This window comes from Caretta caretta, chromosome 4 (assembly GCF_965140235.1).
Source record: "Caretta caretta isolate rCarCar2 chromosome 4, rCarCar1.hap1, whole genome shotgun sequence".
Classification (NCBI taxonomy): Eukaryota; Metazoa; Chordata; order Testudines; family Cheloniidae; genus Caretta; species Caretta caretta.
The window spans coordinates 26,711,459-26,738,407 of NC_134209.1; the positions used below are offsets into that span (position 1 = coordinate 26,711,459).

Genomic DNA, 26,949 nt, shown 5'->3' on the forward strand with positions numbered 1-26,949 from the left:
TGCAGGCAGTGCAAGGTTCCTAATACCATCCTAAGTACTTCCAACTTGACCAAAAGGGGCCACCTTCAAGCAGCTGGTCTCTTCCTGAGGTTGTCAATAAAGATCCCAGTTAATAGATATGGTAATGATTGGTTTTTGTGATGTTGACGCTTGCACAGGATCTCTCAGAGGTCCAGAGAGACATGGGCCACTTTCAGCTTTTGAGGCCCTTAGCCATAATAAAAATAAAAAATGACGACATATGGTCTAATCTTGTGCCATCAGAACCAATATATTTTAATTAACATTTATGAACATTTTTAACTCTTTAATATGACAAAATCTATATCAGTAAACAAAAAAATGGTCTTTTACCAAATCACATCTCTTATTTGCTTAAATTTGAAGCTATAAGCTGAGAATGTGCATCACATTTTGGTCCAATAGGGATGCACATGAAAACAAGTTGCAAAACTTATCAAATGCCAAAAAATTAACAAGTGTCTAAATATGAGGCCCCCTTTGAGCTTGAGGCCCAGGCGAAATAACCCTCCTGCCCCCCCCCCCCCCCGCCCACCCCCCTCTGATTGGCCCTGCGCTTGTGGACAAAAAGCCTTATCAGCTGTACTAGGGGGAGATTTTCAAAGGCAAAAGGGGTCACCAACAGATGGCAGTAGTGAATTCACTTCTCTCTAAGGCTTCAGGCCACAGGATTTACAGCCGTAATAAGAATACATTTTCACTTTGAGGACTGCAAAGTTTTAGAGACAGATATTAGCACCAATTTAGTGAAGAGAAACGTGAGGCACAGAGAGATTATGTAACATGTTGTAGGTTATGCAAGTCACTGTTCTTCCCGTAATGTTTTGCAAAGTATCAAGGCCCTGATCCAGAGCCCATTGCAGCCAATGGATTTTGGATTAGACTCCCACATTAATTAATCGTAGTTCTTTAGCCACTAATTTGATCAGCTTTGTTTGTTTGGAAACATGCAGATTGTCCTCTCCAGGCAGTGCATAAATCAATCTGCGTGTTCTTCTGACATGTAGAGTTTTCCAATACGATTTTTTCTTTTAAGGATTCTGAGTGTGACAAAAAGTCCACACACTTTCTTGTCCTTACTTGCAATTAGTTGGGTGAAACATGGCTTAAAGGCCTGTTCAGTTTAGAAATTTATTCTGGAGGCTAAGGTGGAACTTTATGTGAGTCACAGGGTGTAGACTAGGCCTGACATAAAGTCCTCCCACCATTTACAGTATTTGTCAATATATAGATTTGTAGGCTAGGTTGGGTAATGGTGTATGACTCTGACAAGGTTTGTAGTTTGGGTTTGGTTCAGATATGTTCCCAAAAGTTTGCATTCTTATCCAAACTCACTGAAACCTCTTGAATGTGAACAACTTGGCTATGAATCTCGTGGAAACAGGCTGTCTTGTTAAATTTCTGGTAGTGTGCTTGTGACTAAGTTGGAAGTCCTCTGTATCTGATTCTTCTCTAACTTACATTAGTTTATAGCAGTGACTCTGCTGACTTCAGTGGCAGTGCTTGTAATTTACACCTGTGTAGGGCATGATCCAAGCCTATGGAAGTCAGGGTAAGTTATTCTGTTGACTTTCATAGGCCTTGAATTAGGACCTAAGAGAGAGGAGAATCAGGCCTTGAGACAACACCCTTCATGAACCGTTAAATTAAGAGGAATACAAAGACAGCAACAATGCTGGGGAAAAAATAAGTAATATTTCAGAAAGTTAAAAAAAGATTGAGTGAATTTAGTTCTAAAAATAAAGAGAAGTTTGGAGTAGGCCATTATTTTTCCAAGCTAGTTTGAGCATTCATAGTTTTGTTCCACTCACATTTCTCTAGAGTGCAAATATGCTCCTGGAGAAAATGCTAACAATACTTTTCATGACTAAGGTACAACTCCACATGTATGTTCTACTTTTGTCTGTATGGAGCACTGATGGATCATAGAATCATAGAATATCAGGGCTGGAAGGGACCTCAGGAGGTCATCTAGTCCAACCCCCTGCTCAGAGCAGGACCAATCCCCAATTTTTGCCCCAGATCCCTAAATGGCCCCCTCAAGGATTGAACTCACAAGCCTGGGTTTAGCAGGCCAATGCTCAAACCACTGAGCTATCCCTCCCGCCCTCCTCCACTGAGCTATCATACATATACAAACGGAAAACTGGAATAACCAAAACATTGTTATCTCGCCAACTACCTTGAACAAAAAAATGTAAAAATATGATGCCTAAGGTGATCTGATCCAACATGGGGATGTTCGGTTCACCAAGCTAAAAGGGAAAAATACTCATGTTAACAGAGAGGAGCAGCAAACTGGTTTGAGTCCTCTTCTTAATTTCCAACCTATGATTTTCAAGGAGATTCAAATTTAGGCACAACATATTTGCCCATCCAACTCTTGCACAGTCTGTCATAGAAGTTCTGCAGAGGCATCATCTTTCTTCTCCAGAGTTTTACACTTTCTATGGTGCCCCTTCTGAGAGTCAAAGCTTTTTCTATGAGCTCCTTGAACCTCGATAAGGAAGATTTAAAACGAATTCCCCATTCTGTGGCAAAATCTGTTCTGGGGAACCAGGAGCTGCCCTGGCATGTTCAACAGACACTGGCTCACATACTAGCACCACTTACAATGCTTATCCTGCTACTGGATCCTCTTCCAATGTCAATACTGGAACAGCACCATTTCTGGCATCATTCCAAATACAGTAGCCACATTTTTGAGACACGTCTAGTGTTTAGAAGGAAAAATGTGTTCCTTGCTCTTTTGGGTGAGTCACAGGCCTTTAATGCAGCCCTTTAAAACTGTTGTTTGTTCCCATCACACACAAAAGCGCACCCTAGTATGCACTGGATTTTCAGATTGGCAGACAGCTGATTTCTTTCATTTTCAACACAAGAGATGAATTATGTGGCTCTCTAATTGCACTAATATCATTGATGATTTTCTGCAGGAACGTGCGAGCTTGTATATTCCAAAGGGCCAAATGTATGGCTGGAGCAATCAAGCACAACTCCATTAACTTCAACAGAGTCACATCTACTTACACTAATGGTGAGGGTGGTACTTTGTTGTGATAGTTCTGGTGTCCGCCCACAGAGAAATAAACTTGTACGCAATCTTTTCTGTCTATTCTACTGTTGAATCTAACATTATAGTTCCTTTAATTTTAAAATTTGTCTAATTATTAAAATAGTTTTTTCTCTCATCTGATATTTTAAATATTGCACGCCTTTTTACATTTGTTAAATAATTTTTTAGTATAAATTAACTAAAATTTCAAAACAAAAAGTCATTTTGAGTGAAAAACTGAAACTGAACTGATGCTGTCTCAGAAACAGTTTTGGTTTTGGTGAATTGACACTTTCAGATGAAAAAAAGTTGTGTTGGAAAATTCCCAACCAGCTCTATTCAGGAGGCAACTGATTACCGGTAAATGAATGTGTTTCTTCTTCTAGCAATAGGATACATTAAAATGTATAATAAAGGAAGTTGTAGTGAAAAGTAAAGAGAACTGTAGGAAGTAAGTTTTAAATTTCACATTTTCTGTTTAAAAAAAAAATTAACATGAAAGCTTTATCCGCTGTTGATCATTTCAGTTAATAAAAATGACATACAAACGTATAAAAATCCTTCTCTGAGGCAGAAAGGTGTGGCAAAATTAAAAAGTGATAGAACATCCTAAGAAAATTCAAGCACATTCATAGTTTTATGAATGAAAGCTTTACAGGTGGTTAGAAATGAATCACAAGAAGAAAAATGAAAAATAATGCTGACAGATGAGATAGGATCAAAAGCTTTTAGTTTTCAGTGGGAATCCTTTGTACCTTTATTACAGGAAATTTTTGTTTTAAATATTTTGATTGGGTGTTTGAAGTTCAAAAGAAGTTTTGAGGACATTAATAGGAACAGTTATTGACTTTACTGTAGATCTGTATTGATTTATAGTTGATTATATGTGAACACCTATTTAAGGAAATTAATTTGATAATCAGAAGAGAGTTGAAAGATGTCCTTTATGTTTTATACTGCAGATAGTACATGCATTTTGCCAACTTTTTTCTTTTATTATTGGACTATCCCATGTAATTCAAATTATTTAAACTGTAACTTCGGAATTTTTAAAGAGATGATGAATCAATTGTTCAGATATTTATGACAAGCTTCTAGTCTTTTATCTAATCACAGCTGCAGTGTACTGTAGTTGCACTTGTTGTCAATTAAAAAGAAACGTTTTTTTCTGATTTAGCATAACATTCAGCTCAATTATGCATCTCACAAGGTTGAGTATGCTGGGGATGGGAGAAGTCACATTATGCTGAAGTAGCTGGAGGTATCCACCTATTGAAAGGTTCTTCTGGATCTACCGATTAGAGATGCTTATGGTACAAAAGATGCAAAGTGTGGTAACACAACCCTTTATGGAAACTGAGTGTGAATGTGGTAGTAAAGGAAAAGTATTGTAAGAATAACCCAATGTTTTGCCAAAGACACCATTACATTACTTTAGTGATGTTAAAATAAAGAATCTTTGTTATAAGAGTTCGATATGATTTCGATATGCCATTTTTCATAGATGTGCATTTTTCATGGATGTACAAAAAAAAAAAAACATTCAGATCTCAGCTGGGTAAAAAAACAGACATAGTCTAATGGATACTTGTGTGTCTCTGCTATCTGATAACCTTTAGGAACCAGGAGGCAAGAACTATCAATCATCCAAGCTATAGAAGCCCCAGTCCACTCCTGTCCTGTCAATTCTTCTTTTGCATTGTGGAAGTGTTGAGAGTTGCCTCGGTCCTCCTGCCCGCCCCCCCCCCCCCCACCTTGCAAGGAAGAAAAACCAAGGGACATTAGTCTACCATACTTGTCTCAGGCCCCTGACACTGGCATCCCAATGAGTAATCCCTCTAAGCCATTAGGATTGGATTCCCTTAAAGGCCCAGGATTGTCACCAGATATAGAGGTCTATCCACTGGCCCATTGCCACACTGACTTCACTATTGGAATGTGTAGGATCAAAAACAGAATTGGTGGACTTACCATACAGGGGCCTAAAGCTTTTTCGGGAGGATCAAGACAAAGTGGTTAGGAACATTCTGAATCCCAGAAAGATCCTTTTTCCTCAGTCCATGTGACTCACCCTCTTTGCTAATGACCTTCTCCTCCACCTTATCCTGCAGTTCCTGCTGGAAGGGTTTCTGACAATCATTCTCCTTTCATAGGCAGTCCTTTCATTTTCAGATGCTTTGTGGTTCCTTCTTCTCTTCCCAAAAGAGATTTCCCTCCAGGCTCCTTTTTCTGTTCTATCTGACTCCTGTCTAACCCTGACTCCAAGTAATTCTATTGGATTCTCACTGACCCAGCTTCCCCCATTCATTCTATTGGGACAAAAATGATAAGTCACAAGAAGAAAAATGAAAACCAGCGCTGAGAGGTAATAGGGGTTCAGAAACCTTTGATTGTGAGGGGGGAGGCTTTAATGTGCCCCTACTAATTGGACTTGTTCTGTATGGTAGAGTCACAGTTCAGCTGCTCAAGCTCCTAGTTGCACTCTAGGTAAGGCTTTTTCTGAAGATTATGGCTTAGTATAATAACTAAGCATAATGGTTACTGAGTAGGACAGGAGGAGAGGGGGATGTCCAGTAAGCAACGTATGACTTGTAAATTTGAATTTCCCAGGGCTACCACGTGGATTATTACACAGATTTTACTCTGGTTTCTTTAACAATAACAATTTTTGTTCTGGTAGTCGCTAACAGTGGACTGGACCTTATCTTGGGTGGCTGACAGTTTTTTCCTCCTACTTCCTGATAATTGGAGCCATAACATTGAATCTAATGGTAGAATAGAAGAAGAGAGGACTATGACAAACAGGATTACAAATAAATAACCCTTCTGTGTGTATTTAACTTGGCTATGAATGTTGAGTTGAATATATGTTGCCTTTTAATGTACAGAGATGTCCCAAACCATAGATCCAACACACATATGCTACTTAATATTTCAGATGCTATTCTGGATCCAAACTTTTATTTTGGACCTTGTCTGTATACTGGGTGAGATCAGAATCCTAGATCTGAACACCCCAAACTGTAGAGAAGTTCAGATCTGGATGAGCTATGATCCATTTCTATTTCAATTTTAGTTATCACTCTGTTTTAGTGATTGGCATGCTATATTCTCTTTAATTAATTTTATTTAATTCGGGAAGTTGCTCTTTGGAGTTATGTATTATGCATTATACAATATGGTGCAGAGTTTCAAAAGGACTCTTCTCTCATTTAGACATCAAAATACCTAGCCAGATTTTAAAAAGAGCTCAGCACATTTGAGCACTTTTGAAAATCTGGTTATAAGTGTCTGATTTGGAGATGCTGAATGCTGAGTACTTTTACAAATCTAGTCTGCATTTAGGTGCCTAAATGGAAGCTGAGCTCTTTTGAAAATCTGGCCCCAATAATGGCCAAAATAAATCAGGCCAAAATAAAAAGGGAACAAATTGTAAAAGTAAGTGATGCAGATGAAAATTCATTTTACTAATGTATTTTTTGTATTTCTTATTTGTGGAGTTCTCTGTTTTTTCCAGTCCATAATCTTCATTCGTGACCGAAATTCTCGTGGTCAGGAGGTGTCCGCCTACATTGACTATGCACACAGGCTGAAGGTTGACGAATTTGAGATTTATTTTAATGGAAAGAAAAAGCTTTTTCCAAGACGCACTGATCTGAGGTATTTTTCTGTATTTTCTTTTCACTTATTTGAATTTCTGAAATGTACATGTAGTTGAATATAGTTAAATAAGAAAATAGTTTTTATAAGTGTTTTTCATTGAAAAATAAACATCGGGGTCAAAATCTGTCCTCAGTTATACAAAAATAGATCTAGATCTAGATCTTATTTGGAATGGAGTTACTCTGATTTTATTCTTGTTTCTGCCAAGAGCAAAATTTTGCATGAATAATACAAATTGAACATTGAAAAAAAACCCAAGCGCTGATGGAATTTTCTGTTCATAACTACTCACTTAGGGTGAGTATTTTCAAAAGTGCTCAGTATTGATCTAACTTTAGTCCCGTGGACTAACCAAGGATATTGTGGAGCTGCTATACTTTCTTTAGGTTGTATGACTGGATCTTTTAGCTTTCACTTCCCTGAGGAGTCTGTAAATAGTATTTGTATATAAAGCTTCATGTGCAAACTCATAGGAAGCTGATTTGCTGGAAAACTTTGTACCTAGCATAGTAAGTGAACTCCACATGGTCCCTGCCCTCACCAACTCTCATTGGCCTGAGTGGCTGTTCTCAGCAGCATGGTTCACCCTGAATACTTGTCTCATATGTAAGTCTTTTGATGGCTAATATGAAACTGGTCACTAGTATCAAAGATTGTGAATAACTTTTTTGTTTAAAAATCTATTTTCTTCAAAACTACCCAAATACTGCCCAAATACTAATAAATACACAATTAAGTGTGAGTCAGGGAGTTTGAAAGTGTTTCCATTTGTGAATGAGGGTGGGTCAAATAAATCGTGGACATGGTATCATTGTGTGTGTTTGTATAATGCCTTACACAAGGGACCTCTGATCCTCATTGGGGCATGTGATGATGTCTAGCGCAATGGAGCCATGATATTCATTGCCCCAGCAATAATAACAAATAAATATTAGTGTTGGTAGTTTTGGGCAGAAATGGTGGAAATTTCACAGTGGGTCAAGTTTTGTGAAGTTATCATGAGAATCTTATTTTTGAGCCATGAAAACTTCATTTCATTTTGTGAAAAATTAGGAATTGTGAATGACTAACTGGTGGTGGTTATTGGATCTGTGTAGGTAAGTGTAGTGATCTGTGGATTTCTTGTATATAGTTGGCTGCTAGGTTCCATTATTGAAACTGATTGTGGTGTTGAGGAAGTTGATGCTGGTCTAGAGAGAGTTTTATGGATGGGTGGTTGTTGCTGAAGTTGTGGTAGAAATCTATGACAGAGTTTAAATAGTCTATCCTGAGGATCAAAATATCAATAGTGTATCTCAGGTTTATCATTGGTTTTGTGATGCATTTTTCCAGAAATTCTTCCTTGACGTGGGCCATGAAAAGGTCGGCATATTGGGTAGACATCCTAGCATCCATGGCAGTTTCTATGGACAAAATGTTTGTTGTTTAAATGTAAATTTATTATGGGTCAGGGTGAAACGGATGAGTCGGACAATGTGTAACCATAATGTTATATAAGATTCTAGACTCCTAAAATGAACACACATTGAACACAAGATGTACTGCCCATAAATGAAGAAGCTTCTGCAGTTTTGCCATCTTCAGTGGGTTCATTTTCCTTTTTTTTTTTCTTGAATGCAAACAGCTCTCTGGAAACAGCACAACCGCCTATACTGTGATGATCTGGAAATAATGATATATAAAAAATGGCCAGTGTCGGTAAACTTTCCTTGTATTCATTTACTTGGCACTAGATGTCAGTACTGAGGCATTCAAATAGAAGTGCAGTTCTCTTGCATTACACGAGATGGCAGTCAACGTGCCCATTTTCACCCACTTACACCATGAGAATGTGTGTATCTGTTGCTAAATACTGCTGTAAAATATAATGGGCAGTACATTGTCTACACTGTATAGTGAGATTTATTGATTGATTTATTGATAACTTTCTTAAATCATCCCTATGGTGGGCACTCATTCCTGCGTCCAACAATTCTAATTAGTCCTGTTTGTTTTGTATTGCAGTGCACAGTGTCTTATTTAGCACTTCAATCCCTTGCTCTCTTTTCATGCCGTGGACTTGAGCAGCTGAAGGACAGGACAGGAAGTAATGACTTAAATTGCATTAAGGGAGATTTGGGTTAGATATTGGGAGGAACTTCCTTACTGTAAGGAAGTTGGGCACTGGAGCAGATTGCCTGGGGAGGTTGTGAAGTCTCCGTCTCTGAAGCTTTTTGAGAACAGGCTGGACAGGCTCTTGTCAGGGATAGTCTGGATGATGCTTGATCCTGCCTCAGTGCAGTGTGTTGGACTGGCTGGCCTAGCAGGGCCCCTTCCAGTTCTACATTTCTATGATTCTATAAGGCAGTTCATGAACAACTAGACTACCATAGTACCCTACAGTACAACACATTGATTTCTACAATGCAATTTCTTCCTGTTTAACTCTGGTTTCATTAGCTGTGCATGCTATGTCATTATTAGAGATAAAACCACACAAAACTCTGTATCTGAGCCACCCACCTGAACTTGGGAGAAATTCAGCGTCAGTGCATGATAACCCCAATGTGATAACTTATTTAATCAGATTTGCTGTGAAGTTCTTGCCACATTACTTATCAGGCCCAAGAAGAAACCTCTAATTCCGGGATATGTAGCATGATGCCAAGGTGTTAGCTGCATCATAGTACAGTGCTTCTTTAAACCCTAAGCCATTTATCATGTAGCTTATGGGCCTTTGTATTTGTCATGCAGAACTTCTTATCTAAGATTAAGTTTAGAAGTGTGAGCAACAAGGGTGATGTCATGGTGGGAGTCTGCTATAGACCACCGGACCAGGGGGATGAGGTAGACGAGGCTTTCTTCCGGCAACTCACAGAAGTTACTAGATCGCAGGCCCTGTTTCTCATGGGAGACTTCAATCACCCTGATATCTGCTGGGAGAGCAATACAGCGGTGCACAGACAATCCAGGAAGTTTTTGGAAAGTGTAGGGGACAATTTCCTGGTGCAAGTGCTGGAGGAACCAACTAGGGGCAGAGCTCTTCTTGACCTGCTGCTCACAAACCGGGAAGAATTAGTAGGGGAAGCTAAAGTGGATGGGAACCTAGGAGGCAGTGACCATGAGAGGGTCGAGTTCAGGATCCTGACAGGGAAGAAAGGAGAGCAGCAGAATACGGACCCTGGACTTCAGAAAAGCAGACTTTGACTCCCTCAGGGAACTGATGGGCAGGATCCCCTGGGAGAATAACATGAGGGGGAAAGGAGTCCAGGAGAGCTGGCTGTATTTTAAAGAATCCTTATTGAGGTTACAGGGACAAACCATCCTGATGTGTAGAAAGAATAGTAAATATGGCAGGCGACCAGCTTGGCTTAACAGTGAAATCCTTGCTGATCTTAAACACAAAAAAGAAGCTTACAAGAAGTGGAAGATTGGACAAATGACCAGGGAAGACTACAAAAATATTGCTTGGGCATGCAGGAGTGAAATCAGGAAGGCCAAATCACACCTGGAGTTGCAGCTAGCAAGAGATGTTAAGAGTAACAAGAAGGGTTTCTTCAGGTATGTTAGCAACAAGAAGAAAGTCAAGGAAAGTGTGGGCCCCTTACTGAGTGAGGGAGGCAACCTAGTGACAGAGGATGTGGAAAAAGCTAAAGTACTCAATGCTTTTTTTGCCTCTGTCTTCACGAACAAGGTCAGCTCCCAGACTACTGCACTGGGCAGCACAGCATAGGGAGGAGGTGACCAGCTCTCTGTGGAGAAAGAAGTGGCTCGGGACTATTTAGAAAAGCTGGACAAGCACAAGTCCATGGGGCCGGATGCGCTGCATCCGAGAGTGCTAAAGGAGTGCGCCCTTGTTGCCAAGAAGGCCAATGGCATTTTGGGGTGTATAAGTAGGGGCATTGCCAGCAGATCGAGGGACGTGATCGTTCCCCTCTATTCGACATTGGTGAGGCCTCATCTGGAGTACTGTGTCCAGTTTTGGGCTCCACACTACAAGAAGGATATGGAGAAATTGGAGAGAGTCCAGCGAAGGGCAACAAAAATGATTAGGGGTCTGGAACACATGACTTATGAGGAGAGGCTGAGGGAACTGGGATTGTTTAGTCTACGGAAGAGAAGAATGAGGGGGGATTTGATAGCTGCTTTAACTACCTGAAAGGTGGATCCAAAGAGGATGGATCTAGACTATTCTCAGTGATAGCAGATGACAGGACAAGGAGTAATGGTCTCAAGTTGCAGTGGGGGAGATTTAGGTTGGATATTAGGAAAAACTTTTTCACTGGGAGGGTGGTGAAACACTGGAATGCGTTACCTAGGGAGGTGGTGGAATCCCCTTCCTTAGAAGTTTTTAAAGTCAGGCTTGACAAAGCCCTGGCTGGGATGATTTAGTTGGGATTGGTCCTGCTCTGGGCAGGGGGTTGGACTAGATGACCTCCAGAGGTCCCTTCCAACTCTGATATTCTATGATTCTATGATTCTATGTGATTGTAGAGCCATTGGCCATTATCTTTGAAAGCTCATGGCGATCAGGGGAAGTCCCGGACGACTGGAAAAAGGCTAATGTAGTGCCCATCTTTAAAAAAGGGAAGAAGGAGGATCCTGGGAACTACAGGCCGGTCAGCCTCACCTCAGTCCCTGGAAAAATCATGGAGCAGGTCCTCAAGGAATCAATTCTGAAGCACTGAGAGGAGAGGAAAGTGATCAGAAACAGTCAGCATGGATTCACCAAGGGCAAGTCATGTCTGACTAATCTAATTGCCTTCTATGATAACTGGCTCTGTGGATGAGGGGAAAGTGGTGGACGTGTTGTTCTTTGACTTTAGCAAAGCTTTTGACACGGTCTCCCACAGTATTCAGCAAGTTAAAGAAGTATGGGCTGGATGAATGGACTATAAGGTGGATAGAAAGTTGGCTAGATTGTGGGGCTCAACGGGTAGTGATCAATGGCTCCATGTCTAGTTGGCAGCCGGTATCAAGTGGAGTGCCCAAAGGGTCGGTCCTGGGGCCAGTTTTGTTCAATATCTTCATAAATGATCTGGAGTATGGTGTGGATTGCACCCTCAGCAAGTTTGCAGATGACACTAAACTGGGAGGAGAGGTAGATACGCTGGAGGGTAGGGATAAGATACAGAGGGCCCTAGACAAATTAGAGGATTGGGCCAAAAGAAATCTGATGAGGTTCAACAAGGACAAGTGCAGAGTCCTGCACTTAGGATGGAAGAATCCCATGCACCGATACAGACTAGGGACCAAATGGCTCGGCAGCACTTCTACAGAAAAGGACCTAGGGGGTTTTGTGGACGAGAAGCTGGATATGAGTCAACAGTGTGCCCTTGTTGCCAAAAAGGCCAATGACATTTTGGGATGTATATGTAGGGGCATTGCCAGCAGATTGAGTGATGTGATCGTTCCCCTCTATTCGACACTGGTGAGGCCTCATCTGGAGTACTGTGTCCAGTTTTGGGCCCCAGACTACAAGAAGGATGTGGAAAAATTGGAAAACGTCCAGCGGAGGGCAACAAAAATGATTAGGGGTCTAGAACACATGACTTATGAGGAGAGGCTGAGGGAACTGGGATTGTTTAGTCTACGGAAGAGAAGAATGAGGGGAGATTTGATAGCTGCTTTCAACGACCTGAAAGGGGGTTCCAAAGAGGATGGCTCTAGACTGTTCTCGGTGGTAGCTGATGACAGAACAAGGAGTAATGGTCTCAAGTTGCAGTGGGGGAGATTTAGGTTGGATATTAGGAAAAACTTTTTCACTGGGAGGGTGGTGAAACACTGGAATGCGTTACCTATGGAGGTGGTGGAATCTCCTTCCTTAGATATTTTTAAAGACAGGCTTGACAAAGCCCTGGCTGGGATGATTTAGTTGGGGATTGGTCCTGCTTTGAGCAGGGGGTTGGACTAGATGACCTCCTAAGGTCCCATCCAACCCTGATATTCTATGATTCTATGATTCTAAGTATGTATGCCCTGAGTGATATGATTTCAGATGGCCATGTCTCCTCTTGCGAGGGTCTGTTGGAAAGTCGCTGTCCACTTCAAGTGCAGGGAAGAAAAACTTGATTCCCTCTGGCCAGTGTTTGAGCAGTGTGCAAGATTTAAATCATGTAAACTAGTGAGTTCATTTGAATCAATTGTCCTCAGTGAACTATTCTGGATATAAATTAACAAGAACAATATTCCCCTTAGAAATGTGAACAAAGGAGATCTCAAAGTGCACAGAACTATACACTCACACACGAAGAGACGCCATACCTGATTCACAGGACACACTGAAGTCAGGGCATGTTAGTGTTGACACAATGAAGCTCTGATGCATTCCATATACACAGGTTCTTATCATACCAATCACGTGAGAGAGATTCATCCAAAAAACGGCTTCTCCCAAAGAAAGCGGGAGGCATTTAGTGAGCATGCTGAGGACTCTGGGTATATCATTTGTGTCCCAGGTATTTCACTTAGGAGAAGCCAGAGCCCGCAAGCCAGGGGATCTAGGGATGTTGCTGCTGGGCCATTATTTTGATCTGGAGAATCTGAAGACTGAGTCTTACATTTACACTCAAAAGAGAAACATGGAATTTAACTGAAGAAGCTACTTTTCATTAGGAAAGCCAGCACATATGGAGCAATACGCGGCAGTATTGGAGCAGACAGGGCCCTCAGCAGACTACACATGAATCAAAGTAGCTGAAAGAGGAAAAGAACGAGGGAGGGGGGGAAATCTGGCCCTGTAGCCACTATAATGCACCAGCACCACCATGTCATAGAAAAAAACCCCACAACCATTTCCATCCATCCCAGAGCTATACTCCTTCATCAGCAAACAGATTCCATTTTAATACGGACTAGAAATGCTTTGAATCAGCAGGGCAGTGGGTTTTAAATACCCAGTCCTACAAACTTCACACATGCAAACACTCATTTGGCCAATTCATCTTTTCTATGACCCAACTAGTTTACATTAAATTACACGAGGGAAGAATTTAGCCCATAGACTTCAATGGGAGTTTTGTGTCAGGATCAAGAACTATTTCTAATTATACAATTAATACTAGGTACAGATATCTGAGGATGTGTAAACTATAATTATACAGTCTACATGCCAGAACATCTCTAGACATATATATTACATACAGTATTACAAACAGAAGCTGGGCATTTTGCAAATCTAGCTCACTGGATCTTGGTTTTGAAGCTGGGGAGTGCAATGGTTTGTGGTGTTTCCAAGCTAAAGATGATGACAGGGCTTAGAACAAAAGGTGCAGTTATGTAGCAACAAAGTATGATGTTTTCCAGTGATGGCAATTTTTTGTCATTGAAGTCAGAGCTTCAAATGCTCAGCACTTCTGAAAACCAGACTGCTTTCTTTGGTGCTAAATTGGATTTAGGTGCCTAATTTTAAGAACCCAAGTTTCAAAAATTGGGCCTAATTAATACTCACAGTACTCTTGTGACATGATCACCTCATTTTATAAAGTATAGCATGAACATCCTGGCCTTGACTTTCACAAAGTCAGAGCCTATGGTCCACTTGAATTGTTTGCCCACTTGGCATACACAGTTTCCACAACCATGCGCGCGCACAGCTATTTGCACATAACAAATAGATAACAAAAGTGAATTCACAAAGGTGTGTAGACTTCAGCATTTTGAAAATCTGGCCTTCTATTGGTGGAGAGTATGTGTAATGTGTAAATAAAATATATTTATCACAGAGTAGTTTACCAAAAAATCAAAACTGTATTATGTAGAAGTTTAATTTAAATGTAACATGTTTGTCAGTGAGGTAAATCTTAAACTGTTTCTCTTTGGCGCTCAGTATCATTTTCACATCCTGTGGACCTTCTGGCATTGGTTGTCTCGTACAACTCCTTAGAAGGAAGACCTTGGGATTTTTGCATACCTTTAAACAATTCTGGTGTCTATGGTTAAGAGTGTGGTGTTTCAATATCCTGACCCACCCTTTCCACTTCCTCTCTTCACCACTTTTGGTGGTAAATAGAACATTTTGTACTTAACCAAAATTTTATTTCTATTCACTCTGGGTAAGAATTACAGTGTCCAGCAGCCTTACTTATGGAAGAGCATTGGGCAGAAGCAAAGGTGGCCTCTAATTGTGGTTTAAGCCTGAAAAAGTTTAAATGCAGAGTGAGTCTGATTCACTGAACCTCAGCTATGTGTCCCAGAATATTTTGATTCTTTATGATGTCCTGAGCATATAATAGAAACATGATCAATCCTGGAAATATATTTTGAAATAAAGGAAGAATAAAACTCCAGCTATCTCACAGATGAGCTGATCCAGGGGTGTGCACATCAGGATCCCGCCAAAGTTAGAATGTGAAGTTTGGATTGTTTTCCAAACCACAGCAGCAGGCTGGGTCTGAATTCATATCCAGCAGGTAACCCAAAATGGTGGAAATCTCTTCTTGCAAGGCTTCCACCATTTCACCACCCTCCTAATAATACAGTGTGTAAGAAGTATTTCCTTTAGCCATTTTAAGTATGTTGCTCTTCAGTTTCATTGGATCCCTTCTTTTTCTTGTATTTTCTAGGCCATTCAATAAGCTGTAACAACCATAATTTCTTTCTACCCCACCAGTTTTCTGGATATCGTAGGTTTTAATGGCAGAAGGGACCATGAAGATCATCTAATCTAACCTCTGGCATAACACAGGCCATAGAATTTCACCCAATAATTCCTGGATGTAGCCCAACAACTTGTGATTGAATTAGAATATGTCTTTTAGAAAGGCATCCAGTCTTGATTGAAAGACTCTAACTAATGGACAGCTTTCTACATCTCTTGGCAATCTGTTCCAATAGTTAATTCCCTTCTCCATTAAAAACTTCAAGTTTCCTATTTCCAGTCTGAACATTAACTTCCAACCATTTGGTCTTGTCCTGCCTTTGCCTGCTAAATTAAAGAGTACTCCATCTTTTCCCATGTAGGTACTTACAGATTGTGATCAAAAGCACCTTGTATCCTTGTTTTGATAATGTAAATAGATTTAGGCTCCTTTCATTTTTCAGATAAAACCTTTGTCTGTTCTCTGGATCTCTCTCATCTTGACAGCCTCCTCCCTTTGGCTTTTTCACTTCCCAACTCATTCCTTTCAAGTATATCCAAAATGGGATTGGTAATTACATCATCTTGAGTTCTTGAGTGCAGGAGACTGGACTAGATGACATCTCAAGATCCCTACCAGTACTAAGACTCTATGATCTTCAGCTGTAACTAGGACCATGTTGCTCCCTTTCTGAATCTCTGCAATGACTTCTTCTCTTTGATGTCAAATTCATCTTCGTTTCTGCACAATTCTCTTCCTCTAATGGATGTGTCCAGGTTTAGAGGTACCAGAATGTTCTGGTCATCGTAGTACCTCCCATTTGTGAAGATACCCAACTAATCTGTCACATGTTATCTCACTCAAGAATGGTTGCTCCCAAAATTTGGCATATCTGTTCAAGTGACTTCAAAATGCAGGGCTGCCTTATGAAGGAATTAGCATATTTGGGGAAACAGTTTGAATCAAAGATTGACACTTCTCCCACTCATGACTGATACTTACTCTGGGTCAGTTGGAGAACTGACACGCAGATTTTTGAAGTTGCAGGAGGAATTAGTATTGCAGCAAAACTGTTAAATGATTATTCTGCACATAGGGAAATTAATACTTTCTGTTGACCCAAAGTTTCCCCCTTTGGTGCAACGCATTTTTTCATTAGCTGTGTGAGGCTGTCAGATGACATTAAGCCAGGTGTTTAGGTGCCCTCCACATCAAACTCTCTCTTACAACACAAATTGAAAGGTTTGGACAATTAAAGTTTTAATGCAACCTGCCTGCCAACGCAGCCACTGGAGGAAAGTAAGTCTTCCCAGCCAAGGGGAACCTACAGAGAAGCCCCCAACTGCGGGGCAACTGGACTAGCAGGGCCACGCCCCAAACTAAAAGGACTTGTATAGGGAGCAGGCCAGGAAAACAGGCCCTGAACGCCCCCTCACAGCTGGGAGAAAGATCCATCGCCCCTGTTTAGGGGTTGAGCAACACAGGACCCTGGGCCGGGACCTGAGGGAGAAGGAGGGGTCAGGTCCTCCTACAGCCCCCCAACCAATGATCTAGCCACTAGGCTGCCTGGCCACTGAGGGCCCTATCACAGTGATGTTGATACTTTAAATACCAGAGGGTCCTATATTTGATCTGTATGGTTCCTTAGACTTGCTTTGCCATTTTATTGTATTACTTTATTGAGGGAGTATTATTTCTGTGGTATTTTCCTCATTTGGTTCTAGTTTATTACATCGAAAGGAATGTGTTAGGCAGTTAGTTAGTACTTAAGAGGCTGAGCTGAAATATGGACCTAGAATCTGGATTGTAATCGAGTCCTTTCCCACTAAGCTAATTTATATAATCTGATGAAAAACAAGTGTAATACAATTTGTTCACACAGAATGTAGAATGCCACAAATTCTGGTGAAAGAAAACAAGGACAACAAATGAAATAAAGGAAATCTTTACTATTAACCTGTCAAAGATAGTGATGTTACTGTAGCAGGAGAGGGCATTGTGGCATGATGAATAGTAGACTAAACAAATTCTGGGTTGACTTCTGCCAGATAAACCATCATTTAACTATTTCTTCCACTTCCATTTGTAAATGAGGTTTAGCTGTGTGTTGTCAGATAGTGTTAGCCTGTTTCAACTCTGTCTGAACTCCTGCCTTAATTTTGCAATATTATTCAGTGTCATGACAGAAAATCACATTTTTAGGTGCAATATACCCGTACCCTAATTCCATCATGGTTGCACTCTTTTCATTTGTATCTCCTTGCAATTCTCTAAATGGGACCAGGAAATGTAACCATATCATATCAGGTCAGATGCATCGATATGAGTTGCCCATCAGATTTAAAATAAAAGTAATTTACTGTAGAACGTTGGGACAAGATTTTTCTCTGCTCTGGTAACTCCTTCTAGTTACACTCCGACATGTCCGCTGAAATCATTTTCTTATCTCATCTGTAATGAAACTTGTTATTCTCAATGACTGTTGTTTTTAGCCCCAGCAAACCAGTAAGCACATGTATGATTTTATGCATGTGAGTTGCTGTATCAGGCCATTAATCATTATACACCTTCTCTCTGGAAATCCCCACCCAGTGATATTAGGGATGTTAGGGATGTTGTCATTCCTGAAGCTTTAATAATTTATTTATTATACATCTTCTGTGAAGTTATTTGAAATATCCTGGTATAAGGTAATATGAATCTGACCCCGCTCTCATTGCAATCCGTAGCAGCAACAACATTGATTTCAGTGGGAACAGGATCTGATCCTTTTCAAGTCCGGACTGGTAGAAAGTAATACCAGTCAAACACTAATGCCTTTCATTGCATCTCTTTTCCTTGGCCTTTTAAAAATACATTTCAGGTGGGAATTTCAAAAGTACTCAATACTGGAACTTGAAGTCTATGGTAAAACTTTCATTGACTTTAATGAGAGCAGAGTTAGGCCAAGGTTGAGCACTTTGGAAAATCTTGCTCTTAAAATATACTTGGTTATCCATTTTGCTGTTATGGGCATCACACTGACATTTTATAAAATAGAATTAATGCGTGTACTAACTGCTTTGAAAGCAGAACTTTTTTGCTTTTTATTTACATGCTTCGTTTTTAATTTTTGGAAGATGCATCTGAGATATTTCCTTGTGTTTTTTAATGTAACCCATAATTATTTATGAAGAGTACCCAATAATTAATGTGCATGCAACTGTTCAATATCCTACTTGTATACAGAAATTACGTCCAACCTGCAATATTACAAGTGGTGGCCCTGCGTTCTGTGCAATAAAAAGTAAAATGGAAATTTAACAAGCAACGAGTTTTATATAGGAGCTGAGACTTTATACCGGGTCCTTATCCTTCTTTTGCCCATATGAATATGGTGACCATTGTTGCCTCATCATAAAATGCCCTACATGGTGATGCAATGGCACTTCCAGAAGCAACACACCTTCTGTTACTAAGAGGAATCACTGAATCACATAATCTGCCTTGCCATCCATGCAACCCCCACTGAGAGTGTGTAAGTGAGGGCAGAATTTAGCCATAATCTCTGAAAAGGTCTTTCGGTATAGTTTGGGAACTGAGATCAGGCTGATTGAATAGCATGACTGCAAATATACAGCTAGTGATCCAGAGTCCCAGTGTCCTTACAAAAAGCTGATGAGACTTTGTTATCTCATCAGAGTAAATGCCATCTATGCAGCTGATGAAGCAGATATTCTGCCCTGAAATTAAGTCTACAGCAAAGAATTTACAAGAAGGCTGGCACAACTAGAATGGCTACTTTCCAGGCACACTGTCTAATAACTCAAAGCAAGTTGAGATGAGCAGATCCAAAGCCTCAAAGCATGGCTGAACTTAGTGGTAGAGAGCTATCCCTCTGCAGATAACTCCGAGATCTTTTTAGCCTTATCATCAGTTATAATGTGGCTGTGATTGGATATAGCTGCTATTTTATTTCCAGGTCCATTTTAAAGTGTAGTTTTTCAGCTACAAAGCCCTGTAAACCAGATCATGAGTGAAGGTATGTTCCCAAGCAGGGGAGACGGGGTGTATGATGGGCTGTATGAGGAGTCCTCCCCTCATAGGTTACAGAATCAGTGGGAAAGCAGCCTCTGCAGGGCTGCATCTTCCCTCACTGCACATGTAGGAAGCAGAGGATGGCGAATGGGCAGAGCTGTGAATCTGTCTCCCTCAACATGCCAGCCAGCATGGAGCAGGGAGTCAGCTGTGCGAGCTAACGGGCTGCCTGAGCTGCATTCCCTTCTGGTGTAATTGGGGGAACCAGGGACTGAATTCTGACTTTCTGAACAACAGTACTTTCCCTGTTCTGCTCCAGGTGGCACAACTATGTACCGCGTATGATGCAGGGCCAGTGGTAATGCCGTGATCTAGCCCTATTATTTGGTCCTGGCTGCTTTAAAAGTCACTTCCCTCCTGGGATACCGTGGTGGCTGTGCTCTGCTGAGGCATGCAAGTTAATAGCCCCTCGGTTTAGACGAGAGTGGGCTGGTGGCAGGCCATGCTCAGCGGTCTGAATGAGTTTGGATTTGGTGACCTTGAGGGCTGACTGAGGCTTATTTATTTTTCCCAGGCTTTTTTCAGAGGAGGGTTCTGAATAGTTTTGGAAGGGAACAAGAGGTATTTGCTTTGGTGGTTTAGGAAGCATTTGTGATTATTATAACTTACTGACGTTTTTGTTGTGTTTATGATGATTGTACAGCACCAATGTGTCTATTTTAAATGATTTTTGCACAGACATGACCAATCCTCTTTTGGCTTTAACAAGGAAACCAATCTCGTAAGTCATTCAGCTGACCGCATTCATCCTTGGACGACATCCACTGTAACCTCAGTCTGTTGAAATCCATTCACAGTCTCTCTCTTTGACGTTGCTCTCCAACGACCAAAGCCATAGGCATGAAGGGCCGGATTTTCAGAAGTGCTGCTTATCTGCATCTCCAGTGGAAATCAGTGAGAACTGCAGGTGCTGAGCATCTCTGAAAATGAAATACTAAGGACACAGACCAAATAGTGACTCTTAGGCTCCTAACATTAAACCTAAACCATATTTAGGCAATGAAATAGAAATGGCCTGATTTTCAGAGGTGCTGAATTCCAAAGCTTCAGTGGTAATTGTGGATGATCAGCCTTTGTGAAAATCAGACCACTTTTATTCAAGTTCTTGCCTATGGATTTAGGCGATTAGCATTCATCCCCCGGGCTTGAGCATTCTGGCCATTGCTGCCACCTTTTTGTTGTTGGGTTTACCCTGAATGTACAGCGCTGTACGTTACAATATAGCTCCATGTACTGTACTTGACTTCCTCCCTTTGATGAGGTGCTACAAATTCTCCGGCCACATCACCCTGACATGCCTTTTGGATGTGTACCCAGAAGAATACTGAGAGAGCAGTTCCTGTGTGCCCATGACTTCAGGGCTAGCTCGGCAGTGAGGGAAAGCTCCTTATTCCCTCACAGCACTCCCCTTCATCTCACTGCACACCCAGAGAAGGGCAAGATAGAATCTGGCCCCTAATTTGCAGGGGTTACCATACTGCTAATAATATAGTGTAAAATAATTCAGGACTGCAAAGCCCTGTCTCATGTGCAACTGCACTTTCCCAGGAAGGGCTTTCCAGACCTGCAGGATCACACTGATTTCCTGTAAAGGAGATGCTCTTTTCCTGCAGAAAAGGAAGAATTTGATGAAAACAGGAATTTCTGTTACCCCCCCCCAAAGTAAATGTATATTTTTTTCTGAACTTTACCATCATACTTACTATTTATAAAAAACATCTGATTCATTGATTAAGATTTGTTGATCTCTTTCTTCATGTTTGTGACCATTTCCAAATGATACCCAGCTGATTCAAGCTATCTATGTAAGATGTATGAGTGAATGGTAAATGGTGTGGTGCTAACTAATGCCTTAAAGCAAGAAAGCAAATGAAATTTGACATTCGCCTAGGGAAGTAAGAAGGATCACTTGAGCACCCCATAATTTTCACAGTATGGGAACAAAATATTGCCGTTTTGATGTTTAATATAGCTCGCTACAACTGCATGCATACACGCGGATTTAAATTAGGGCAGAATCTGGTCCCAGTGTCCAATCCTGCAAAACTAATGCAACCAGAAAGTTGATTGAAACCAGTGGGAATTTTACCTGTGTGAGGACTTCTGGGATGTGTTCATAAACCAACATTTTTTCAACCGTGGGGCCAAGATTTACAGAAACTTGTTTCCCAGATAAGTGGCCCGATTTTGAAAACTGCTGAGCACCCAGCAACTCCCACTGAAGTCAGTGGGAGCTGCTGCCTGCTTAGCCCTTTTAAATCAGGCCCCATATATTGTGTGCCTAAACAAAAGCCTAACTTGAGGCTCCTCTGGCACCTAAGTAAAATGGCCTGATTTTCAAAGGCGCTGTGTCACTACAGCTCCGATTGCCTTAAATAGTGTTTGCGGGTGCTCAGCAGTTGAGAAAATCATGCCACCTTTAGTTAGGTGCCCGTAGGTGAGTTTTGGAACCTTAAGCATCCAGAATTACAAATTTCAGCCATACTCTTAAAGCGTTGCAGAGACTAATTAAAGCCATTCTACTCACATGAGAAGTATGTGTGCAGAAATCTAGAAGGTAGTGGTAGCTGAGATTCTGTCTATACTACAGACTTGTGCCAGCCAAAGCTACCTTGGTCAGGGAATGATTTGCAACCAACATAGCTGTGCTGGCAAAAGACCTTAGTGTAGATGCAGTTATACCAGCAACACTTTTGCAGGTATAGTTTATTTTGCTGGGGGAGGGGAGGGGTAATAAGCGATACCTGGGTAAATTGTGTCCACACAAGGAGCACTTTGCCGGTATAGTATGCTAGTATGCTTATACCAGCAAAGTGCTCCTACTGTAGACCTGGCCTAAATGTCACTGTTACCATATATAGGGTTGCCGACTTTCTACTTGCACAAAACTGAACACCCTTGCCCCGCCCCTTCTCTGAGGCCCCGCCCCCACTCACTCCATGCCTCCTTCCCTCTGTCACTCGCTCTCCCTACCCTCACTCACTTGCTCATTTTCACCAGGCTGGCTCAGGGGACTGGGGTGCAGGAGGGGGTCAGCGGTGCAGACTCCAGGTGGCACTTACCTCAAGCAGCTCCCAGAAGCAGCAGCATGTCCCCCTTCTGGCTCCTACATGGAGGCACGGCCAGGTGGCTCCGCACGCTGTCCCATCCACAGGTGCTGCCCCCGCAGCTCCCATTGGCCACGGTTCCCAGCCAATGGGAGCTGCAGGGGCAGCGCTTGGTGTGGAGGCAGAGTACGGACCCCCTGGCTGCCCCTACACATAGGAGCCTGAGGGAGGACATGCCGACTGCTTCCCAGGAGCCGTGTGGAGGCTAACAGGGAGCCTGCCAGCCCCACTGCGCAGCGCCACCAACTGGAGAGTCAATGGCCTGGACAATAGTGCTGACCAGAGCCGCCAGGATCCCTTTTCGACCAGGTGTTCCAGTCGAAAACCAGACACCTGGTCACCCAGTCCATATACAAGGCAACAGAATGCCTTTAACAGAAGGTACAGGCATAAGGAGAAATTAGAGTCCATTCAAACTTAACATATTTGGCTGGATGAAGAGAGAATACTCCTGTGTGCCAACTCAGTAAATGTTTAATTTGGAGACATATACTTCCACATCTGGCTTGTGTTTAAATACTGTAAATATTACTATTTTCGCTTTTAATTTCACCTTTTTCAATGCAAATTTCAGTTTTAACAAAAAATAAAAATCTCAGTGGAAAGATAGGCTTTTTCTACAGCACTTAACAAATTAGCTCTATATATCTGAAATAAGGAAACAGAACCTGCCAATTGTCAAAATTCCAAAAGGGGAAAATAGCAAATGTAGGAAGATTAACTGTCATCTGTATAGATGCAGCATTATGATAATCTGAAAATGCAGAACAATAGGGAAAACATTTTACAAACAGGCCAAATGCTTGATTTGAATTTGATTTGGATTGCAACTTCCATGTACAATTCCGTTGAAATGATTCATGTATGTTTACTTCGGTGAAGACAGTGTTATGATGCACGGACAGATGCACGAGGAAATCAGATCTAAACATGATTATTCTCTTTCCTCTTGCTGATTCTCTGAGAATAAAGGGAAAACTTTGCAGTAATCATCTGTGTACTCACTTATTCAGAGAAAGCTCTGCAGAGCAAAAGATCAAGTAGTATGTGTGTGTGTATATATATATATATACACACACACACATACACACACAGTACTTGATCTTATATAGTATAGTATATATATAGTAATGCCTACAAGCATTACAGCTTTCGTTCACTCTTAATATGGACCAGAAAGTATATTAGATTAATCTTGACAATGCCTAGGCACTGGTGTTCTGTGACTGCTATTTATCAAGCTATTCTTAATCATCTCATTAAATTGTGCTTCCCCATCTATTTGCTGCTTCTACCTATTGTATCTCATCTTATACTTTAGGAATACAGGACTGGAAGGGACCTCCTGGATGATGGAGTCCCGTCCCCTGCTATCTCAGACAGCCCCATTGTGTAATCTTGTTCATAAACTTATCAAACTCCATTTTAAAACTAGTTATGTTATTTGCCCCCACTACCTCAATGGGAAGGCAGCTCCAGAGGCTCATTCCTACAAGTTCTGTGGAGTAGGGCCTGCCCTTTTGTTATGTGTATGTATAATATATGTAATAGCAATAATAATAATAATACTAGTAATAATAACAATAGTTAAAGGATTCGGACAAAAATCCCTATTCATGCCTAAATTCATCCCTATTTAGGGAAGGGTAAGCACATGCTTAAGCGTTTTCCTGAATAGAGATGCTTTCCTGAATTGAGGCCTTAATTTATTAATGTTTCTGCAGAATGTAAAGCACTACATTAGTGCTAAATGTTACATATCATGGTTTATTTCATTATTATTTATTAAATTAAATACAAAAGCTAGAAGAGTAACAAATGTGGGAAGCAGAATTTAAGTAGCACTGGAAAATCATGCATTTTTGTCAACACAAGTCACGCATGCAACTCTTCAATATAGATAGGACAATAGGACTTTCCATCATAATACACCATCAATGAATCTGCTTTGACTCAGTGTGCAAAGTTTCAGTGTACATTTTGTTGGCTCATTGGGTTATAATTTATCACCAAAACAAGTGTATGACATGCTTAGATTGACAATGTTTAGAGACAATGTATGGGTTTTGTGACTATAATATTACTGTAAACATTGTGATTTCAGCTTCACTGTTTTATGTCATTCACAGTACAGTGTGGAGATCACCAAATAGTGTGTGACTTTCGTCAAATAATGGTATCTGAGATAACATTTTTTCTTATGCTTAGAATATGAAATAACTGGTTACAGTTAGTATGTCCTGACTTTTGGTTATACTGAATAACTAGTGCGTTCTTTAGTTGGTGCTTACATACTCTAGATACTGCAATCAATTTTTTCTGGATTATGTTGATAAATAATTGGGTTGTTTTGATTGCTAGTGCTCTACATAAAGGAGTTCCTTTTTGGTGTCTGGATGTTGCTAAACTGGACACTTATAGAGTTCACTGGACCCTTATAGAGTTCACTGGACACTTACAGAGTCTTGTCGAGAGCAAATTTTCTCTAGGATGGGATGTTGAAGCCCTCCTGGCCTGAGTAGCAGTTGGCCTGCACCTAGTCTAAAGGACCCAGTGACTATATCAGAATATCTTGTTAACATCCAGGAACAGAAAGTAATACAAAACATCACTGGAAATCTCAGAATCTTGTTCTCTCCACTGATGTGTAGCTAAACCAGATGGTTGGATCATGATGTCTTTAAAACATATTGCTATGAATGCTCTCGTCTTTATTCTCACCTTCAATTCTGACCTGCTTTTAGTGGCCGGTAAGATCTCTCAGATCAAATAGAACAAATAGCTTATGCCATTTGAAAGGTGCTGTCGAATGTTATGGGAGTATTTGCATGTAATTTAAATGTGCATGTTCTTATTATTCTTTTAATACTAATCTTTTAATGACTCCTACTAAATTCTTGGATTTAAATTTTTAAAAATTGTGAAAAGGAGTTCCACAGGCTAATTATACCTTGTGTAACAAAGTATTTCCACTTTTAAATTAGTTACTTTTCAATATCATTGAGTTTTCTCTTGTTCTTGAATTAGGATAATGGGTAAATAGTAGTACCATTCATTATTTTGTGTAACTCTGCCTCGTCCCCTCTTATGTGTCTCGTGTCTAGACTAAGTTGTTGTCATAAATATAAAGGGAAGGGTAACCACCTTTCTGTATACAGTGCTATAAAATCCCTCCTGGCCAGAGGCAAAACCCTTTCACCTGTAAAGGGTTAAGAAGCTAAGGTAACCTCGCTGGCACCTGACCCAAAATGACCAATGAGGGGACAAGATACTTTCAAATCTGGAGCTGCAGGGGGGAACAAAGGGCTCTGTCTGTCTGTGTGATGCTTTTGCTGGGAACAGATCAGGAATGCAGCCTTACAACTCCTGTTAAGTTAGTAAGTAATCTAGCTAGAAAATGCATTAGATTTTCTTTTGTTTAATGGCTGGTAAAATAAGCTGTGCTGGAGGGAACGTATATTCCTGTTTTTGTGTCTTTTTGTAACTTAAGGTTTTGCCTAGAGGGATTCTCTGTGTTTTGAATCTGATTACCCTGTAAGGTATTTACCATCCTGATTTTACAGAGGTGATTCTTTTACCTTTTCTTTAATTAAAATTCTTCTTTTAAGAACCTGATTGCTTTTTCATTGTTCTTAAGATCCAAGGGTTTGGGTCTGTGTTCACCTGTACCAATTGGTGAGGATTCTTATCAAGTCTTCCCCAGGAAAGGGGGTGTAGGGCTTAGGGGGGATATTTTGGGGGAAGACGACTCCAAGAGGTCTCTTTCCCTGTTCTTTGTTTAAAACGCTTGAGGTGACAGCATACTGTTCAAGGACAAGGCAAAGTTTGTACCTTGGGGAAGTTTTTAACCTAAGCTGGTAAGAATAAGCTTAGGGGGTCTTTCATGCAGGTCCCCACATCTGTACCTTAGAGTTCAGAGTGGAGAAGGAACCTTGACAGTTGTCCCAATCAATCCATCTTCATATAGAGGGCTTTCATGCTAATCATTGTCATCGCCCCTCTCTGGATCCCTTTGATGAAGAGTAAGTGTGTTTATCAACATGAACAGCTAACATTTTATGTTGGCCTACATAACCGTACAGTCAAGTACAACATTTTATAATATCTTATTTTCTGTGTAAAATTTTGCAAGTGATATTAGTGTAAGAAATTCTTTGTCAGAAACTGATCAGACGAAGGTAGTATAATTGTCCACATGCACAGAGTCTAATTGATCATGGGGTTGGGAAGGAATTTTCCCCCAGGTCAGACAGGAAGAAATCTGGGGGGTTTCACCTTCCTCTGCAGCGAGGGGCACAGGTTGTTTGCTGGGTTGAACTGGAACTGGTGGATTCTCTGTAGCTTGAAGCCTTTACATCAAGAGTTGAGGATTTCAGTAACTCAGCCAGAGGTTATGGGCCTATTGCAGAAGTGGCTGGGTGAGGTTCTGTGGCCTGCTATGTGCTGGAGGTCAGATTAGATGATTGTG

The 26,949-nt window shown here is 40.9% G+C and overlaps 1 protein-coding gene across 1 annotated transcript in view; it reads left to right on the plus strand.

Annotated features, from left to right (window-relative positions):
* The window catches only part of CFAP299 (cilia and flagella associated protein 299), a 391,971-nt gene that overhangs the window by 341,013 nt on the left and 24,009 nt on the right, over nucleotides 1–26,949 (plus strand). Inside the window, exon 4 of the mRNA XM_048846676.2 lies at nucleotides 6,594–6,736. Coding sequence (XP_048702633.1) covers nucleotides 6,594–6,736 — 143 coding nt within the window. The remainder of the gene's footprint in view (nucleotides 1–6,593; nucleotides 6,737–26,949) is intronic.